This window comes from Neoarius graeffei, chromosome 14, assembly GCF_027579695.1.
Source record: "Neoarius graeffei isolate fNeoGra1 chromosome 14, fNeoGra1.pri, whole genome shotgun sequence".
Classification (NCBI taxonomy): domain Eukaryota; kingdom Metazoa; phylum Chordata; class Actinopteri; order Siluriformes; family Ariidae; genus Neoarius; species Neoarius graeffei.
The window spans coordinates 75,155,525-75,177,387 of NC_083582.1; the positions used below are offsets into that span (position 1 = coordinate 75,155,525).

A 21,863-nucleotide genomic window follows, 5' to 3' on the forward strand; every position below is an offset into this window, starting at 1 on the left:
TCATAGCAACGTAATTCAGCCCAGAGGTATTCATGTGAAACTTGGTGATGATTGGTTGAAAACTGATGGAGAAATAGCGTCCTAAAAAAACATTAAGAGGAGAAGAAGAAGAAGAAAAAGATGATAAAGTAGAAAGATCCTGAGTGAGAGTAACAATTTGTGCCACTGCTCCTGGTGCAAATTAATAAAGTCAAATAATAATTAACAAAATCATACATTAACAGAAAGAAAGAAAGCACAACTTTATTCATCACACACTTGTGAAATTTCCTCTCTGCATTTAATCCATCTGAAGCAGTGAACACACACACGTGAGCAATGAGCGCACACACACACACACCCAGAGCAGTGGGCAGCCATGCTAACAGCGCCCGGGGAGCAGTCGGGAGTTCGGTGCCTCGCTCAAGGGCAGCTCAGCCCGAGGCCGTCCCATATTAACCTAACCACATGTCTTTGGACTGTGGGGGAAACCGGAGCACCCGGAGGAAACTCACGCAGACACGGGGAGAACATGCAAACTCCGCACAGAAAGGCCCTCGCCGGCCACGGGGCTCGAACCCAGAACCTTCTTGCTGTGAAGCGACCGTGCTAACCACTACACCACCGTGCCACCCAACATGGCAGAATGCATTTTGAAAACTCAACATAGAACTGAGAATAAAATGTAAAATCCTTGGTCGCAAAATGTTTTGGTTCGCTCCCCCCCGTGTGTTTTCATGTTTCTCCTTCAGTCATAAGCACACACACACACACGCACTTTCAAATATGAAGATAACACGTGGTAGTCAGACAGGTATCAGGCTAAGAAGTTGTGTGAATACGCCACACACACACAAGTAACGGCAACTACACACATCTGTTCTAACACATACATCTACATGCACACAGAAACTCAGACACAGAGAGACAGACCGTCATGCAGATGCACAAATACAAACACCCGATATTTTCCATCATTCACACCCTGGCCACACCCACACCACCAGCAAAACTTTCCAGCCCTCGGAAAACTTGCAATTACCCGTTCTTACATTTGTAATGTTGCAATGTGCGTTCGCGCAGATATTTTTTTTTCCCCACTTTTGTATAGGTACGATGTAGCCCACTGTGCTACCACCAGATAGTTCACTGATGACAAATGCCACGGAAATCACCTCAGACCACAGTGTGATCTAGAGACGGGTAGTTTTCTTCAACAACGGACTTTAAAATTCCCATTCGGGATCCTTCAGCGCGCGTTGTGCATGCACGCTCAGGACCCAGCCATTACAGGAAACACCTGATGCTGATTTGAGTCCAATCAGCACGCAAATATAAGGATGCTGTTTTCACAGAGACTTTGTGAAGCATTCCATCAGGTATGTGGCGGTAGACAGGTCTACAGTAAGTGCAGGAAGTGTGCATTAGCAGGCGTGATCTTTACAAAAACGAAACTGAAACCAGAGTCATAAACATGGCTAGAAACAAACGTGACCGTGATAATGATACTTCACAAAGTCTTTGTGTCTTTATATGCACGTGCTGATTGCGTTCAAATCAGTATCCGGTGTTTCCCGTAATGGCTGGGTCCCAAGCGCACGCACAACGCACTCCGAAGGATCCCCGAATGTAAATGCACCAAGTCTCGGTGAAGGACCCCAAACAATACAACCCAATCTGCAGCCCACATGCATGTTTCTCCGGTACGATGTTTGCTCCACCTTATTTCTGAAGCGGGACATGATTTGCTGCTCAGAACCGCCAGCACACTCCCATTGGCCAGCACGCAGCACGGCAACCAACCATCCATCATCCTTGTTCCGTACTCCAGCCAGGTCCAGCTGCCGGTCCTGGCCGCCCGCCATGTTGTTGCTGAGGCCGCGATGGCGATGTCCACGTAAAGGTTAGCTTCTGTGACTGGGACAGCCATTACTAATTTACCACACCATGCTAATCAGGACTGAGCCTTGCAAAATTAGGCACAAAGGCTACATGCGCTATAAAATGGCAAAAAACAAAATTTTATTGAAATGATTTGAGTTGACTGAATCCTTTTTCAGAAATTTACTACCTAAAAACACTAAGGGCTTCTCCCAACTTGCTTTTTCATGCCACAATTGCACCAGAGGGCCCCAAATTTGCTTCAATATTTCAATTTTTCCCAGGGGACCATGCCCCCAGACCCCCCCTACCAACACCCGTCAATTTCGAGATAATACCCTGCCTCGGACCAATCATGTGCACGTCTTGCCTCGCTTTAATTACACAGCATGAAACTCGCAGTGGCTTGAACATTTGGGCTTAGTTTTCGTTCGTTCGTTCGGACGGACGGCGCAATCGTCTGGAAACAGAAATATTTCGCCAAACTTGATTTTCCTTTTTCCATACTTATCGAGCTCGGGAAATTACTAAAATCAAATTCCACACTGCGTAGGAACCCTGTACTACAAGTCACTAGAACAGTCCTGAAGCGAGGTCGAGATATTGTGACTCTAAAGGCCACAGCATATGATTACTGCCTCGCTCCGCGATGGAGTCAGCGGGGTGAGGGATTGGAATCAGTGTGGTTTGTGTGCGTGTCTGTTAACAATCAAGTGTCTAGACAGTTGCACTGGTTCACTTCATAGTTTCAGGGTAGGTGGGCAATGGTCCGTAGAGTGCCTGATTAAATTTTGGGGGTAATCAGGTCCAGGTGAAGGTCACCGGAAAGGTCAACTTTCAGTCAAAATAACATTTTCCATTATAACTCAAAAACGGTTGCCGATAGACAGGTGTGTACTATTCTGAGCATACAGGAACTCCCATATGGCCTTTCATTTGGTACCATGATCTCTGACCCTGAGTGACCTTGAAAGGCCAAACTCAAGGTCACGGATTTTCAGAGAGCTGTAACTTGAAAACGGTTGATGGTAGACAGATATTTACCGTTATCAACTTCTACGAAGTGCCATATGGGCTTTCATTTGGCACCATGACCTTTGACCTTGAAAGGTCAAACTGAAGGTCATGGGATTTCAAAGGGCTGTAACTTTACACTGATTGACTTCAACTTTTCATGGTAGATGGGCAATGGGCTGTAGATTACCTGATTAAATTTTGGGGGTAATCAGGTTGAGGTCAAGGTCACCGGAAAGGTCAAAATAGTTTTTTTGTGATAACTTTCTTCAAATTCATCATTTTGACTTCAGACCAAAACCAAAATGTGCATCTTTCAATTCTGCTTCCAACCACATGCTACATGATGGGGTAGCTTGGACAGTCTTCATAGCAGTTGGGGGTTAAAGGTCAGGGGGATCAAGGTCATCGGTCAAAATAGCATTTTCCATTATAACTCAAAAACGGTTGCCGATAGACAAATGTTTATTATTATGAGCATATAGGAACTCCCATATGGCTTTTCATTTGACGCCATGATCTTTGACCTTGAATGACTTTGAAAGGTCAAACTCAAGGTCATGGCTTTTCATAGGACTATAACCTGACAGCTGATGATTGAGAAATATTACCGTTATCAACTAGGGATGTTAACCGATGACCGTTTGACCGGTGGTTGACCGAATCAACGTTAACCGGTTAATTTTTTTTTGGTTGTCGGTGAAAAAAAAAAAAAAAATCAATCGTTTTGAAGCTGCCGATTTTGGAGAGGAGAACCTGGAATTCTGTGTTTGTAAACGCTTGGGGCATGCCATGCGGTGTAAGGACGACAGCTGACAAATCAGAAACACCCATTCAGTCATGTCCCGCCCTCCCGCCCCAGTTAAAGACAGCTGACAAAATCAGAAACACCCATTCAGTCATGTCCCGCCCTCCCGACCCAGTTAAAGACAGCTGACAAAATCAGAAACACCCATTCAGTCATGTCCCACCCTCCCGCCCCAGTTAAAGACAGCTGACAAAATCAGAAACACCCATTCAGTCATGTCCCACCCTCCCGCCCCAGTTAAAGACAGCTGACAAAACAGAAACACCCATTCAGTCATGTCCCGCCCTCCCGCCCCAGTTAAAGACAGCTGACAAAATCAGAAACACCCATTCAGTCATGTCCCGCCCTCCCGCCCCAGTTAAAGACAGCTGACAAAACAGAAACACCCATTCAGTCATGTCCCGCCCTCCCGCCCCAGTTAAAGACAGCTGACAAAATCAGAAACACCCATTCAGTCATGTCCCGCCCTCCCGCCCCAGTTAAAGACAGCTGACAAAATCAGAAACACCCATTCAGTCATGTCCCACCCTCCCGCCCCAGTTAAAGACAGCTGACAAATCAGAAACACCCATTCAGTCATGTCCCGCCCTCCCGCCCCAGTTAAAGACAGCTGACAAAATCAGAAACACCCATTCAGTCATGTCCCACCCTCCCGCCCCAGTTAAAGACAGCTGACAAATCAGAAACACCCATTCAGTCATGTCCCGCCCTCCCGCCCCAGTTAAAGACAGCTGACAAAATCAGAAACACCCATTCAGTCATGTCCCGCCCTCCCGCCCCAGTTAAAGACAGCTGATAAATCAGAAACACCCATTCAGTCATGTCCCGCCCCAGTTGAACACAGCCGCCACCTGTGCTGCCAGATTGGGCGGTTTCCTGCCCATTTGGGCAGTTTTAAGTGGATTTTGGCGAGTTTTGAACATATTTTGGGCTGGAAAACGTCAGCAATATCTGGCAACATTGGCTGCCACTCGGCGGGAGAAAAGTGTCGACACGGGCTTTTTAGCTTACAAATTACTATTCTGTTTGTTTTTTTTTTTAAATTATTATTAGAAGGCATATCGAGTTTAGTCCTGCCTTGGCCAGTGCATTCTGAAAGTACGTTTCGGTCTGTAGCCAACAATGCATGTTATTGCAGATCATATATCTCCACACAAACTAAAGGCACAGATGCCGACTTTTTCACGGCTTTTTCATGGACTGTAACGGCATTTGCTTATGTAGTAATTTTAATACAGAATTTACTCTGTTGAAATTATTCAGACACTCCAACGCCCCCACTAAAAAAAAAAATCGGATCTGCACGAGCCGTGAAAAAGGCGCGCCGTTTGCATCCCTGTTTAAACTCATAGGTTAACTGACTTTAACCGGCTAATGAGGCTCGATGGTCGGTCAAGATTTTTTTTTAGTTTTCGCCATCCCTATTATCAACATATAGATATAAAATAAGTGCTGCCGGGCGAGGTTTGTTTTGTCAGGTAACATTTGTTAATACGATTATTTTCATCTTCATGAAACCATTCTGTCAGCCCTATGGGTGAGGCGGAGTCATTCTGGAAGAGACCACGCCCACCAGTATACAAACAAACATTGCATCATATGATAAAGCTGATGAATCAGAGGAACTGCAGTGATGCTTTATGCCATAAATACGGCAGAATAATAAACTCGATGAAAAACCCTTCCAGGGCTTCATGCTTTCATGAAACTCACCTTATTTGTCCTCGGACTAACGGCCTGTTCTTCGTCCGGTTCATGTTGGAATCAAAGGGCACCTCAAAGTACTGTGGGAAAAATATAGGAGGAGAAAAAAAAATTAAAAAAATCATCAGTCAGGACACGATGAGCGATGAAAACAAGACACCATTAGTACAAAATATGTGAGCTTATATCCAATAAACCAGTGGTCCAACACTTAATACCCTCACGTCAATAAGGTAAATTAAAGACCCAGCAGCTTGGGAACTCGAGTTCAGGGCTGGAAATGATAGATAATGCTTTAATTTGTGTCCATTTCAACTTGAATGTCTCAGAAACCACATAAGCAAAAAGTGTTGTCATTTCCTTGACAGGATCCCTTTATCCTCTGCCAAAGAACAAACAAGAACACTTCAGAAACAAGACACTTACACTTCATTGCCAAGACCAAACATCTGTTCCCACCACCCGTCTGTCTCACACCAGTGGACGCACAGCTTATTGAACTGGCACAAACTGAATCGATGGAAAAAAACCTGGATCAATCAGGCAGTTTATGGACGCATCGGTGCTGCGCTTGCTGTGGGAGAATTGCTCCAGAGCACGACAACACTGCGAGCGATGCATAGTCAGACAGTTACATGTGTGCACGGGGTTTTCTGTGGTGCATAAGGGGACGATTATGACGAAAAACTACTTATTCCTTTTGTTTTATGGCCTTCTCCTTGGGAGTCTGCTTAAAAGCCACCCCTGGGAACCCACAATGTGTGGCTAAAATGCAAACACATGGGGCGCCTGAAGCCAGGAACCGGTTAATCTCGGTGGGCAAGTCCACACCTAATGAACAAAACAGATATCAGACCATTTCATCCAGTGAATCCCAGGATACATTACACTTGAAATATAGCTCACATAAAAGAGCTAATAAACAGATAACCTACGGTTTTTTCTCCCGTTCTAATTTACTGTAGGACACTGGAACAGACTCCGCGGTCAGGAACATTTTACACCGAAGGCGTATGTACGGGTATGTTCTTATACGTTTTAGAGATATAAGGCATATCACTTTGCCAAAGGAAAGATGATCTACGACCAGTGTTTGCTTAACTTGACTATATACACTCACTGGCCAGTTTATTAGGAACCCCCATCCACCTGCTGTTTTCATGGGTGTTGGTTTGGCCAGATGGACTGCTGGTTTGAGTATTTCAGAAACTGCTGATCTCCTGGGGTTTGTTTTTACACACAACAGTCTCTAGAGCTTACACAGAATGGTGCGAGAAACAAAAAACAAACGCCTTGTTGATAAGAGAGGGTCAGAGGAAAACGGACAGATTGGTTCAAGGGGTTGGGGTTTTTTTGGCCAGGAAGGATATAGTAACTCATATGATCACTCTTTACAACCGTGGTGAGCAGAAAAGCATCTCAGCAGAAAAGCAACAGCAGAACAGATCACCACACTGGGTTCCAGTCCTGCAGCCAAGAACACGAATCTTAGAATCAAGAACAAGTTCCTACACTGCAAAAAATAAAAATCTTAGGAAGTTTATTTGTCTATTTTCAAGTCAAACCATCTAGCCACTCTTATTATAAGACATAATTGCCCAACAAGCAAAACCTCATTTAGGTAGAAAGGCTAGTTTTTAGACAGTCCATCTTGAAAATCTTGTATAGACAAAATGTCTTGAAAAAGTCTTATTTGGAGCACCTTTGAAAGTAAAACAAGTTTTTTAAAGGGATAGTTCGGGATTTTTGACATGAATCTGTATGGCATCCCCCATCAATAGTGTCGTGCAAACACACTGACTTACCCCTGACAGCATCCTGTGAGTCCAGTTCTTGTCCAGTTTTGGTCCAGACGAAAGTAGTCCGGCAAGTTTGTTGGGGTCACGAAAGTAAAACGTTTTTCGTCTCAAAACAGTATGTGTTCAAAAGAGTGATATATTTGCATCACAAAACCGTTGCCAAATAAAAAGTCAGACCTCAAAATCGCTTGGCACTATTTTCTCTCCCTTCTTATCACTGCGCGCTGCCGGCTTGAAGCCGGCAGCGCGCAGTGATAAGAAGGGAGAGAAAATAGTGCCAAGCGATTTCGAGGTCTGACTTTTTAAAAAGAAACTACCACTGCTGCCTATGTAGTGCCCTATTTATACAAATAGGAGTCATTCAGGATTCAGCCATGTTTTTGCTCTGTGTCATGGCTGAATCCTGAATGACTCCTATTTGTATAAATAGGGCACTACATAGGCAGCAGTGGTAGCTTCTTTTTCCCTGCCATGGAAGCGCACTTGTATACTGAGGAGGAAAGCAATTTGCATTACAGCCGTGAGGCGGCTCTTCTCGGTTTTCCCTTTCGGGCGCTCTCGTTTTCTGTTAGAATTTGGTAAAGAAAAAAATAAATAAATATTATTTACCAGCTTACCGGGTCCATGAACATAAATGTGACAGCTGACAAGGTCGGGATATAAACGAATCGAATACAAACCACCCGCCGGGACTCCTACTTATGCGGCTCCAGCTTATCCTTGAAGCTGGAGCCGCAGCTGGATGAAGCCGGCAGCGCGCAGTGATAAGAAGGGAGAGAAAATAGTGCCAAGCGATTTCGAGGTCTGACTTTTTATTTGGCAACAGTTTTGTGATGCAAATATATCACTCTTTTGAACACATACTGTTTTGAGACGAAAAACGTTTTACTTTCGTGACCCCAACAAACTTGCCGGACTACTTTCGTCTGGACCAAAACTGGACAAGAACTGGACTCACAGGATGCTGTCGGGGGTAAGTCAGTGTGTTTGCATGACACTATTGATGGGGATGCCATACAGATTCATGTCAAAAATCCCGAACTATCCCTTTAAAAACAAGTAAGTACATTTTGGACATTTGTCAAATGCGGTTCATCTTGTTTCAAGAAAAAAAAGTATGCTTGTTTTAGGAATAAACGAACTTTACTGAAATCTTTGAATCTTTCATTACAATTCAACTCCACCTTACGATAGTTTACTGCGGCTGTTTTCTCAGTCATTCAGAGTGAGCTCCTTCTAGATGCTGTACAGACTCTAGACCAGACAAGTGCCTTCAAAAAGGCTATGAGTGAGTGGAGGGCGGTTTAGTGACGTCTTTTTGGAATGCTGTGAGTTAAGTTCAGTGGTTTTGTTTGTTTGGTTGTTTTTTTTTTTTTGTGCCTGATCTTGTAAACCCCTCGTACACATGAATAGTCAGTGCCCCCAAAATGCACTGTTGCTTTGGCGTTGTGTAAGCACTGTAAGTCAAAATGCGCAGACTTTTATTTATTTATTTATTTATTTTTTGGTGCCTGAGGTCCTGGGGAAGTGGAATCTTAAGAGATGTTTTAATGTTTGAATGTTGAAATGGGAAAAAAATAAACTTGTTGCAATGCTACACGTGTCGTCAACTTGATTCAAGATAGTCTCTGGTCTCATATCTAGAGTATTTTACTAATTACAGGTCACAAAAGGAGAATCTTTTAAGCTAGCAATGCTTAGTTGTAGAATTTAACAATCCTAATATTAGTATATTTATCTTAAATTCAGTTTTTACTGCTAAAACTTTGTCATGAATTTAAGTGAAATACCCTTAAAATGAAATAAATAAAAATGACTTGAATGGCTAAATGTAAGAAGTACGATCTTGTTATAAGAACTATTTTGAGTTAATCAGATCTCGCATAATAAGTTCCCCAATCTTATTTTGGAATTATTTCATCTAAAAACAGGTTAGATTTTTCATCTTACTTTAAGAAATCTTACCAAGTCAAATTTGACTAGTTCCATTGGCAGATTTTTTTCACCTGATTCAAGTAAACATGCTTTGTTTTAATCTTTTATTTCTTATTTTTTGAAAGGCCAGTTTTTGCAGTGTATTAAAGTGACCAGTGAGTGTGTTCTAGCGTGATGAACTGAACCCTGAGAAGAAAAATCCACGATCGACAAATTGCTCTTTTTTTTCCACAAAGCCATTCAAGGTTTATTTTAGAATCAAGTTCCAAGTTAAATTTTGTAATTACCTCGCCCGCGATGGAGTAAACGGGGCGAGGTGTTGTAATCGGTGCGGTTTGTTTGCGTGTCTGTCTGTTGACTATCTAGACAGTTGCACCGATTGACTTCAAATTTTCAGGGTAGCTGGGCAATGATCCGTAGATCACCTGATTAAATTTTGGGGGTGATCGGGTCAAGGTGAAGGTCACCGGAAAGGCCAGGCGAGGTTTGTTTTGCCTGGCAACACTTGTTTAAACTTGCAATGGAAATTTCTAATAAACACTTCAGAACGCTTAGCTATTCTCTGTTTCTGTATGTTGAACTAAAGTGGCTTAGTTACTGAGAAGAGATGTTTTTCCACATGCTGTAAATCGCTTTTCTGTGGCCTTGGTGATAAGCAGGGTGCCCGAGTTCTCATAACTACACACCCGCCTGCACATACCAGAGCACGCTTTAACAAAGCTTCATAGAAAATCTTGAGCCAATCACGTGAAGATGCAAGCAGTGAGCGAATGCCTTTAGAGTATAATAGATAGCAGCCACTAAAACAACTCAGAGAGCGCGCGCATACTCACATCACTAGAGGTGATGTTCTGCTTTAATTTTCCTTCTTTCCTATCTTATATTCCTTTGTATGATTTACTATAATAAATAACTGAAAAGACAACTGCTAAGTGTTCTGAAGTGTTTATTAGAAATTTCCATTACAAACTTCTGTAACCGTCTATATGAACCACACCGCTGTGTTTGATGACCTGCCCAGAGTGGTGCAGTGGGATTCAACCCTTGCTTCATCTCCACCCAAAGAGAATGATGCAGCAGTGCTTATGTCCTTTAGTCTACCCAGATTTATTCTATCCATATTCCCTGGATATGAGCAATGGTGCGCTCCGATTGGCTACTCTACTACAAGGATATCAGCTCATATACCGTAAGTAGAGAAAAACAAAATGGCGGAGCGTGTTGCTGAATCAACAGAGGACGAAATAAAAACTCGACTCGAAAACGAAACCCCAAAAAACACAAAACAACAAAATATGGAAAGTATTTGATGGCAAGAATGTATCTATTTTTCAAGAATTATTATTAATGTATTAAGATTAATTGTTTATTTTTATATATACACAGAGCCTAATCTAGGAATTTGAAAATAGGGGACAGATCCCTCACTAGTTGTAGAAACAGGGGACAGAAAATATTAACATGGGTAAAAATATCTCTCATTTGTTACAGTTAGTGGGGACAGAAAAATAAGTAATACATTGGTAGATATTTTCAAGAGTACATCTATAAACAGAACAGTTTTATTAATCTTTACTTTTAGAATATCATTAACATAATACTAAATTGAACTTTCAACAAGAAAAATTAAACAAATTACTCAAAAAAAAAAAAAAAAACGAGCAATCATGTAGAATGTGTAAGATTACCAGGACTACAAAAATGCAGAAAAATAGGCTTTACTTATCCAAATGTGCAGAGAACCTCAGAGCACAACATGAAGTTACCTTAAAATATAATATAAATGCCTCAGCTTTCATGTAAGAAAAAAAAAAAACTATTAATACTAGTACTGTGTGCAGGCAGTCTCTCCTGAAGACTAAATTAAACAATAATTATAAACTAATAAAATAAATGGCTCAGACTTCATACAAGAAAAAAAAACCAAACAATTTGAACAGAATCTCACAGTATGATGCTGAAGCTGCCTAAACAATGGAAAATAAAATACCATTTTGGCAAAAATGTTGGCATCCATTAATTTCTTGTATTAAGTAAAAAAAATAAATAAAGTGCACACAGTCCTTCACTGTAAACATCACACACTTTCAGTAACAGAATTTAACCCTATATAAACACTGACTCGCACATCATGCAATGTTGCCAGATACTGCTGACGTTTTCCAGCCTAAATATGTTCAAAACCTGCCAAAATGCACTTAAAACTGCCCAATCTGGCAACACTGCGCGCATGCTGCTTCTCTTGAACGTATACACAGAAGTAAGGCGGAAGGTAGTTTGCCGACGTCACCGCAAGACGACACCAACGATTGGATATAATAGTTCACAAAACTGTTTTATCCGCTAAATAAACCATTCGGAATACTTCGGTCCTTTCCGATATTTTCCGATTGGTGTGTAAACAACGCTGTATTTACTGCAGTGCTTGCTAGCGGGTGCTGACAAATTGATACGCACAAGATTCAGTAAAACGCGACTACACGCTCTCTACTTATAAATGCGCGACAAAATGAATAGATACGCGATATCAGTCTCGCGCCCAAAAAGTGGATGTGCGACAGACAGATAAAAAACGCGTATTATCGCGTATTACGCGCCCTAGATTAGGCTCTGTATACACACACACACACACCTTTTTTTTTGCATACTTAGTACTTTTTGCACTAGTCTTTCACTGCCTTATCTTTTTTTTTCTATATTTTGCTGCTCTAACAATATAAATTTCCCTTTGTGGGATAATAAAAGGCTAATCTTATCATCACATTTTTCACAAATTGCTCCTGTCATTTTGCCGTTTTTTTTACGTTCTAAGCAGAAATGATTTTGTCGGACGTTTTGTATAAAAGGTTTTATTTATTGAATTTGAAAAAAATTAAAATTCTCTGTTTCGCAAAATCCAGTGAATGTTGATGGAATAAAACCGTTATTCCACTCACTTTCGTCGTACATGGCTTACTGACAACTCGGTGCTACACGCCTCGTCGGCCATCAGTTCATGTACGACTCGATTTTGTGGAATAACTGTTAAATATCACCTTTTCATCTGTACACTCTGCTCAAACACATCAACCATGAAAGTTTCAACGTTTGATGCCGTCAGTGGCGTCACACTCATCATCTTGTAGATCACTAAACAGCCAAGCTGAGTCTCAGCCATAACGCTGTACAGCTGCATTTCAACTCGGAGTCCAACATTTGCTGTCTCAACTATTTCTGCTTTGGTTCTCTCATTAATACGGCATTAAATATGGCTGGACAACAACAAAATAAGCTCTTGCTTTTTTTCAAAACCTGACTCATCAACATGACTTTTTTTCTCCTTCTATTAAACGTAGCTGTGACTTGACGACTTGTTAATAGTGGTGCAGTGGGATTTAGTCCTTTCGTGCTTCATCTCCACCTCAGTACCAACACCCCGCTGTGATGCCAGCATGGGTGACGACTGCTAACGTCTCACAATACAGCACCGACCAACAAATTAGCACCTCAACGTATTTAACCTGTTTCAGGATGGAGTTTTCCTATAACAAGGATGACAGGATTTGTTTGGCATATCACACACATGGCTTCAAAAATCATCAGCAAGCCAGCAAACCTTCTCAAAGAAGAAGAAGAAGAAGAAGAAAAAAGAACAGGTGACAAACACGTCCAAGGGGTGACACTGAAGATTGATGGTTTTTCATTTTCTCCTCAACAGGCTTTCGCAGCACCGTCCAACACGGACCAATGTCATCCGAGATGACTTGGGGAAGCTAAAAGCCCAACATCTGCTGTGTAAAAGTGCAGTGCGGGCTCTGCAAAGTCTCAGTTTTATTCTTTCTGCCATTCGAGGCATGGCGTGGGACTGCAGCAGCTGCGACCCATGCTGAGGGAGCTCAGCTTGAGGGTCGAGGTGTTAATTCTATTTCCTGGGTCAGAAAACGAGTCAAGAGATCGGGAAAAAGAAATGGGGTGAGGGTTCTGGCTTGGGGCTGATCCTCGGGAGTGCTGGCCAAACTCTAATAATGCTTTTACTTGGAGGAAAAAGGCTCAAGGCCTGAATGCTGATGCGTCCGTGGTGGTTTTGGAAAGAGCTTCTTGCCCTAATAGTATGTAAGCATGTGTATTACCAGCATATGAAATACTTGAGCAAAAGCAATAAATCTGCACTGGGTGGCTCAGCAAACCCAGAAGGCATTAGTGTTAAATTAGGTATGGGAAAGAGTACAGATCATCTGATTGGAACATAACTGCCAAATCAACTGGCAACTTCAAACTGCCTTGAGAATGTACGCAATTTTCACATTTGCGTTTTGTTTTTTTTTCTTCTGGACTTGGGACCATTTGCTCAAAGTGTTTGGTGGAGTGTGAAAGCTGTTTTTAAGTCTGGAAGTGGTCCAGACTGCCACCAGTGATACCTTGTCCTCTGGAAAACAGTGGTCTGGGGCTCAATTCCTCCCTACTGGGGTGCAGTTCACATCATATTTGGAAGCTATGCACTCTTGGAACTGTACAGCAAAGTAGGGTGATTGGCTGTCTCGTTACTTCCTGTTTCAGGAATTTGTGATGGAGGGGAAAAGGTCATGTCCAGCAAAGGAGACAGAATGTCCTACTGATGTATAAAATCAGACTCGCACAGTTAAAAACCAAGTGGTAACCTCCGCTCCGGAAAACTGAAGACAACATGGAAGTGCTAAAATCTGCAGCTCCTTGAATGGCCACTTGAGGCAGGCTCCAAAAGCGAGTCAATTCCTATACACCCCCCCCCCACCGCGTTAAAATGTCCAACAAAATGTCCAAAACCAAAATGTTTACACCCTGATAGAAATATTATACTGTATATCTCCCAGTTGTTTCGATCTCCATAGCAAGGAGTGCATTTTTATATAATAGTTCAACAGTTTAAATTATATCGAGACATACATTTATGCATAATTAGGGGCGGGGCTGAAAGCTGGGTTTGTGTCATCTTGTTAGCCGCTACCTGGCATTACCTCAGAACTCAAACCAAATTCATAATTTATGGCGCCTTGCCTACGTATTTTCGAAGAGCTTTTTCATGCAAACAACTTTTACACACTACTACACCTGTAAGTTACTTTCATTTGCTTTATTAGATTGGACTTACCTTTCAATATTTTTGGTATAGTCGCTGCCGATGAAGTTTATCGGGGTCTCCGCTTCAGTAAATTAGGCTTAGACTGACAAGTTGACAGCTTGAGCGACTGAAAAAAATTCCATTTTTGTAGTTCGACATATCGACAAATAATATCTATTCAGCATGACGAGTCGCATAGCAACAGTCAATCGTTGACCAAGAGACGCATCTCTTAACTAAATCACGGGTTTGGTTAATAGTTTCACATTAAATACACTGTGCTATGTGATCATCATAGACTGACCATCTAACAGTAGCTGATATGGACCTCAGCCACTCTTAGCTAGCTATTAACCAAGCTAACGCTAGTTATCTAAGCTATCAGGGGAAAATATTATTGTGAATGTTGCTTTTATTAACAAGACTGAAAAGATGACACTCCTTGATCAAATATGTTTATCAGACGGTTACACACGGTGGTGGTGATTTTTTTTTTTTTTTTTTAAACTGGCCGTTGAGGTTATGGTCTGTCTCTTATAGAGCGGCTTCTTTTAGTTTAGCCAGTAGTAGCTTGTTCGCTTCAAGGTTAGTAGGCGTGTTCCAGCCGTACTACTCCAGTGACCCAGCTTCACTATTCCTGCACCTTTCTTCATTTATGGACTAGCCGGGAGTTAGGCGGAGTTAGGTACTGCCAAGATGGCGATGCCCATAGCCTCCTTGTTTGAGCTTCAAACCCGCTCTTCAGAAATCTTGAGAGTGACGTCACAGAGGCTTTGTACATCATTTTTACAGTCGATGTTAAACAGGGTTCTAATTTGACCAAAATATCAACGTAGTGGCACCAGCTATAACGGCTGAGGGTTCGTGGGTCACCTTAGAGCCCCGAAAGCTCATGGGTTCTACATGTTCGGAGATGCATTCTAGTGCATGTCCTGGCACTTGCAGGCCTCCACGAAAGTCACTCTTTTTGGTAATGAGATTTTGTCTTTGCCAAAAGTTGCTGTGATTGAAGACTTTATAGTTGAATTAATATTCAACTATATTGGCGACATTGATGGAATAAGAATAAAATGGACACTTGACCAAGTGTCAGCTTTAGCCATTCAGTTACAATATGCGACTATCCAAATCTGTTATCATACTGTACCGTCCCCTACTGACCGTTACTCTGATTGATTCAATGCACCGTGTTGCATCATAAACGCAATCCTGGGGACCAGCATAAGCGCCTCTTAACACAGATGGCACTTTACCGTGAGCACAGCATAAGGAAGGAGGTAAACTGGACTAGCATGGTCAGTGACAATCTCCACACGGAACTACTCGTGCAGCTATGCACCGGGCAGGGAGTGGAGTATGTCCGCATGTAGAACGTTCGCACGGTGGCATGCCGTCACCGTCGCGTGGGGATAAGAGAAAATTAAACAAAAGACCACGTTTTCAAGATTGACTAGTCTTCTTAAGGCCGAATCCCATTTCACCCCTTGGACCAACCCCTTGGCCCTTCCCCTCCATTTTGCGCGTTCACGTGAAGGGGTAGGGGTATCCCAATCCCAGTTAACGCGGAAGGGTAGGGGAAGGGGTAGGGCTTCTGTACCCCTCCAAACGGAGATTTTCCTGGAGCTGACTCCGAACGAAGGGGTTTGAGTGATTTCCCACAATGCCATGCGGATTTCAGAAAGATGGCGGTTCCCGCGGCGAAAGATTGTCATAAATGTATTTTCTCCATTATTTACGTGTTTTAAGTTGTTATCCAGAGGAAACACGCCGCTTGATTCGCTTTTGAGCTGAGAATGAGCAGCGATTTCTGAAATCCAAGCGGCTGCTAAAAAGCTTTGGGAGTGAGTATTGTTTTCGGTTGCTTGACTGCGTACGTTTTGTTCTGTTATTCTCGCTTTTATTGTTTACATGAGTGTTCTGACACCTCATTCTGTCGGATGTGGTGCACGAAGCACCAAAGATATCCCATTCAGTGGTGTTAGTTAACAAATCACACCCTGCCAGCAGAGATTTCTGGTTCTGGCTCTGACTGTAGCGGCTGGTCGCAGCCAATGACGCATTTGGTCGCGTTTTGCTAACGTAAACGCTGACGGAGGTACGCGATGACGTATGCGATCGTTGAAGGGCTATCCCAATACGTAAGGGTTGAATTTCAAGCCCTATCCCTTGTAGCTCAGTTTCAAGGGGAAGGGCCAAGGGGAAGGGGGAGGGGTAGGGGTAGAAATTAGAATTGGGATTGGGCCTAAGAGTGTAGCGGCAATTTTTACAGGCGTGTCGGCAATCTTGTGGATGCAGCAGTAAGGAAGCATTGCGTATTAGCCTGATGCGCTGAAAAGGCCTAGTTATGAACCCTGGTTAAAAACCTTAAAGGAGAACAGCTCGACGTTTTATGATATTCCCACATGACGACATTCCACGCATCCAAAAAGGGCCATTTTCACTCCTTCAGGATTGGCACCAAAGGAAAATTATTAAAAAAAAAACAAAAAAAAAACAGCAAACTTTTCAACCTAGTGACTACCGTTTTGCAAAGACAACATGCATTTGTACCAAATCGCACAACTGGTCCATGATTGAGAAAGAATTCTTGCACTTGAAAGTAACCCTGAGATCATGAGACCCTCCAAAAAAACTAAATCCTGGATATGGAATCAAATATTCGATCCAAGTGGGAAAACACCCTTGCCTTGAATAGCTTCACCAAATTAAGCTAATAAAGCTTAATGAGCAACAGACAAGCAATATTTTTTTGTAAAATGTAGTCTTCTGCCCAAGTTGGGTTCCTCAACTTAATAGATGGATATTTCAAATACTTTTCTAAGTGGAGTACTTCACATGTATCAGACTGCTTTATTTTTCCAGTAACTTGATTTACTGTTTAAATGCTGAAGGGTTTATGTTCTGATGCCAGCATGACTGTTGGTTGGCACCAAATGAAGAATGAACAGTGCCACAAAACCCACAGAAAGCAAATTTATGAAACTTTTCGATGAAAATGGCTCCATCGGAGAAAAACAGCTGGATTACTGCTCAAGAATGTTGCTGTTTTCAGGGCTTGACAAATTCTAAGCATCCTGGCAACATGTCCCCTCACTCTGTCCATTCCCGTTCTTGCCTTCAATCATTCAAGTGTCCAGATCATCTGGTTCAGATCATCACTCACTCAGACTCACTGTCGCTCCTCTTCAACTTATTCCATCTCCACAGTTCTCCCAACAGGGCCTTGAGTGGACGACTGGTCATTTATTTTCAAGTGCAAAAGAATATGATCTTTTCTAAGCCAGAGACAGAAAGTGATGAAGTTCGTGTCTCTTCTTATGTGACTTTGTGCAAGCTTGACAGGAAACAAATGTGTGCACCCATGCATCGGAGCGGTCAGGTTGATGAAAAGCTGATTGATCAATGTGACAAGTGTGTAACAAGTGCGAGCCATGTGTGAGCAAGTCGATTGCAAGCGCACACACGCAAAATAAAGAATATCAAAGCACAAGCTGCAGGATGGCCATGTAGTTTGTATACAGTGGAACCGGAAACAGCGTTCACCCATTTTTCCACATCGAAGACGTCATCACAGAGAAAGCGTTTTTCTTGTTCGATAAATTCATTCATGAAGAATCCATCAGATCACACCGGAGCAGGGAGAATAGTGGACGTGGAAAGTCCAACCCTTGGTAAACCACACTGATAAAATTCCAGGAAGTATATGTTACTGAGTAAAAATAAAGTTTACAACAACTGTGTACATTCGACCACCTGTATGTAGCAAATACATCAACAGGATCTGGAACTGGAAGATCTAAACACCAACTGCGGAGATGCATCTCCAACCACACAAGCAGAACATGAATTGATCCAAGAGTTTAAAGCAACAACAAAATAAAGAAAAACAAGAATCAACAATCTGGAGCTGCAACCAATCAAAATCCAGGTGCATGGACCAGTTTCTGGAGTTTCAATGGTAACAAACAGAAAGCTTTCCTGATGTGTTTCCAAGGTTCACAGCAAACAGGCAAACGAGATCCTGCTCATCTGGACATTAGAGCGAACCAAGAAAGCCTGAGTTACACCGTGTGAACCGAGGCACTGGCCAACGAGTTCACCAAACACAAGAAGAAACCAACTTAGTGGGTGAATATCAGAGATCTCAGAAAGTTATTATATTTTAAATAAAACATGCATGTTCAAAATTTACAGACCCAAACCCCACTTTGTGGTAGTCAGCGATAACCACAGATCCCTTCCAATGGGGAAAAGGATAGAAGAAGAAGAAGAAGAAGAAGAAGCAGTAGCTCCATCACTCATCCAATACGCAGTCATCAAACACAAATGGGACTCTGGCCTGGTGTCAGCATTTATATGCCAAATAGTCATATATGTTATATTGCCAAAAGTTTGTGGAAACCTGACGATAACATTCATCCTTTGCTGTTACAGGGTTCTCCAGAAAATCTGAAGTAGCCAGTTAAAACAAGTAGTAGGTGGCTCTGGAATTTGTGGTGGCAGAACTGCCGCAGTGCACCAAGTGCATGCCAATGCTAGAGGGGTCTGGGGGCATGTGCCCCCTAGAAAATTTTGAAATTTACATGCCTTCTGGTGGCTTCTGGTGTGTTCTCAGCTAATAAATGGCTTGGTTCAAAAGATAAAATGGCTTGGTTCCAAAAAAAAAAAAAAAAAACAACATTCAAAAAACTGATCAGAGCCTGAATTTTTTTTGGGGGGGGGCGCGGGGGGGGGGGGGGGGGGGCACACAATAACAATGAAGGGGAGCGCTATAAAGATATGTATAAGAGAAAATAAGAGGAGGTAATGAAAAGGGGGAAAAAAAAAGTCAGGAAATACTTTTCTTGAGGCAAATTTGATAGGATACGATGGTTTAACACACAAACCAAGTACATGCGATGTACATGGTAACATGGCGGCCAGATGGCTTCACTCGTCTGTACAGCATGGACTGGACAATGAGCTCTCCAGATATTTTGCGTAGAGATCAGTGGATGTAACATTACTACATGCGCTACGACGTGGTCATGTGGTCCAGCTCAGCCAAAAAAAAAAAAATCAAAATCAACAAATATGGCGTCTCTTCCGGTCACGTTAGACCTGAATCGAAGACAATTTCGTGGTGGAATAATTAGATTTGCAGCAAATTATGGGCAGTGGAGACAATATTTAAAAACAAACAAACAAAACAAAACACTTGAACATTGAAAGGTAAGTTTTAATTTTTTTCTGGGATTGAGTAGCCAGGGCAGACCATCTGTGTAGGTGGAGAAAACCGTCGGTCGCCGGAACTTGTGGACATCTCTGCTGTTATAATAACCTCCACTCTTCTGCGAAGGCTTTCCACTGGGGATTTGTTCAATCAGCCACATGAGTATCAGTAAGGAGGCCTGGGGTGCAGTCAGTGTTTCAGTTCATCCTAAAGGTGGTCAGTAGGGTTGAGATCAGAGCTCCGTACAGGAAACTCGAGTTCTTCTACACTAACTCCATCTTCATGAGGACGCCATGGCCTAATGGTTAGAGAAGCAGCTTTGGGACCAAAAGGTCACCGGTTTGATTCCCTGAACCAGCAGGAATTGCTGAAGTGCCCTTGAATAAGACACCTAACCCCCAACTGCTCCCCAGGCTGCTCTGGGTATGTTGTATGTTTCTCTGTACGTACGTACATACATACATAAATGTAATGTACTGCTCATGGGACGTACCATGTCTTCATGGGCCTCACATTGTGCACAGGTTTGATTCCCTTGGTACAGCGTACAAAGTCATCCTATACAACTGTGTGCTTCCAACTTTGGGGCAACAATTTGAGGAAGGCCCACATATGCGTGTCCACATACTTTTTGACATTTAGTGTAAACTGAGAGGTGAAAGCACTGCTCTATAATAAAAACCAGTGAGAAGACAAGATTCAACCTTGATACTCTAATAGAATTTTGCTCTCAGACGCCGTTATATGGCTCCCATGGGTCAATAAAATGGATAAGACTATTCTACGTTTAAAACCTCTTACCTTAGGTTCTGTTCCATTGTATCGGGTTGCAGTTTGCTTTCCATGAACTTGAAATACTACTTTAACAGCCACAATGACAAGAGAAACAGTGACTGCATTTTTCATGCAATAGAATCCAACACGAAGAATCAACATCGCTAGAATCAACATGGTTCGTGGATGGCTAATGGCTACTGTGAACAGAGTTTAGGAGTAAAAGATTTCACCGGTCAAGCAAACACGAAGTCATGTTTCGTAATCAACCAGTCGGTTTAAATATTTGCACTACACACCTGCTGTTTTATGCAGTTATCTAATCAGCCGATCCCTTGGCTTCAGCACACTGCATCAAATCATGCAGACGCAAATCAAGAGCTTCAGTTAATGTTCACAACGTTCAAACACCTGAATGGGAAAAATTGTGATCTCACAGTGAAGTGTGACTTTCTTTCACCATGGCATGGCTGCTGGTTTGAGCCAGATGGACTGCTGGTTTGAGTATTTCAGAAACTGCTGATCTCCTGGGGTTTTCTCACACAACAGTCTGTAGAGTTTGCACAGAATGGTGTGAAAAACAAAAAACACCGAGTGAGTGAGCGACAGTTCTGTGGGTGGAAACAAACGCCTTGTTGATGAGAGAGGGTCAGAGGGAAATGGCCAGATTGGTTTGAGCTTTTTTGCCAGTTAGGATATAGTAACTCATACATATAATCACTCTTTACAAGCGTGGTGAGCAGAAAAGCATCTCAGCATGCAACAGCAGCAGAACACCTTGGGTTCCGCTCCTGCAGCCAAGAACAGGGATCTTAGAATCAGCAACAAGTTCCTATTAAAGTAGCCGGTGAGGGTACACCGAAACAATTTCCTGGTGCAAAATTTCAATCTATTGTTTAAAACATTGTTATAACCTCATCCATCCTTCTGACAACCATGAGGTCATGATGGCACCAAATGCAGAGAAATGGACCGAGAGCCAGGGGAAAAAAGTGTGGCTCCAGCTTTCTGGTGCCAGTATTGAAAGAGTATTCCGTGGAAAGGAAGGGTGTTGATAAAGAAAACAAAGGGATGAAAATGCTGGAGGTGGTACAGTGGTTTATGAATGAACTCGCCCCCTTGCGTTCCCTACAATGAAAACAACTGAGACATCAGCAGCACTCCCAGCTATCTTCACAGGCTCCGAGTCAGAAGATGCGAGACTGTGCGTCTTTCTCCCAGCACTTTTGATTGTTTATTTATAGCTCTTCCTCAAGTCTGGGAGCACTTCGCTGTAAACAACCTGGCAGAGGGTCAGCTGGCATGCTGACAAGCTTGATTAATGGTTCGAGTGATGTCCTCAACAGCCAACATGCTAATAAGCCAATTATTAATGTCCAGGAACATGTTATCACTGAGTCACTGCTAATCGATGGATGTAGCCATTACCAAAGTTCAACTTGGCCTAGCATCACAAGAAGGTGGTTTCATTTTAAACAGCTGTCAAAGATACAAATTACAGTAGAAACTTGGAATTGAATGATCTGACATGTTCTTCTGGTTTAAACCTGCTCTATACCCTCATATACTCAACAAGACAAAAGCTCCACATTCCTCAACATGTCCCATTTTCTCAGCCTTGCCTCTTGATCTGGTTCCAGCTCCAACATTTGCAGATGTTTTCGCCACACTTGCTCCAGT

The 21,863-nt window shown here is 42.5% G+C and overlaps 1 protein-coding gene across 1 annotated transcript in view; it reads right to left on the reverse strand.

Annotated features, from left to right (window-relative positions):
* The window catches only part of LOC132898596 (protoheme IX farnesyltransferase, mitochondrial), a 121,598-nt gene that overhangs the window by 23,191 nt on the left and 76,544 nt on the right, over positions 1-21,863 (reverse strand). Inside the window, exon 5 of the mRNA XM_060940309.1 lies at positions 5,396-5,466. Coding sequence (XP_060796292.1) covers positions 5,396-5,466 — 71 coding nt within the window. The remainder of the gene's footprint in view (positions 1-5,395; positions 5,467-21,863) is intronic.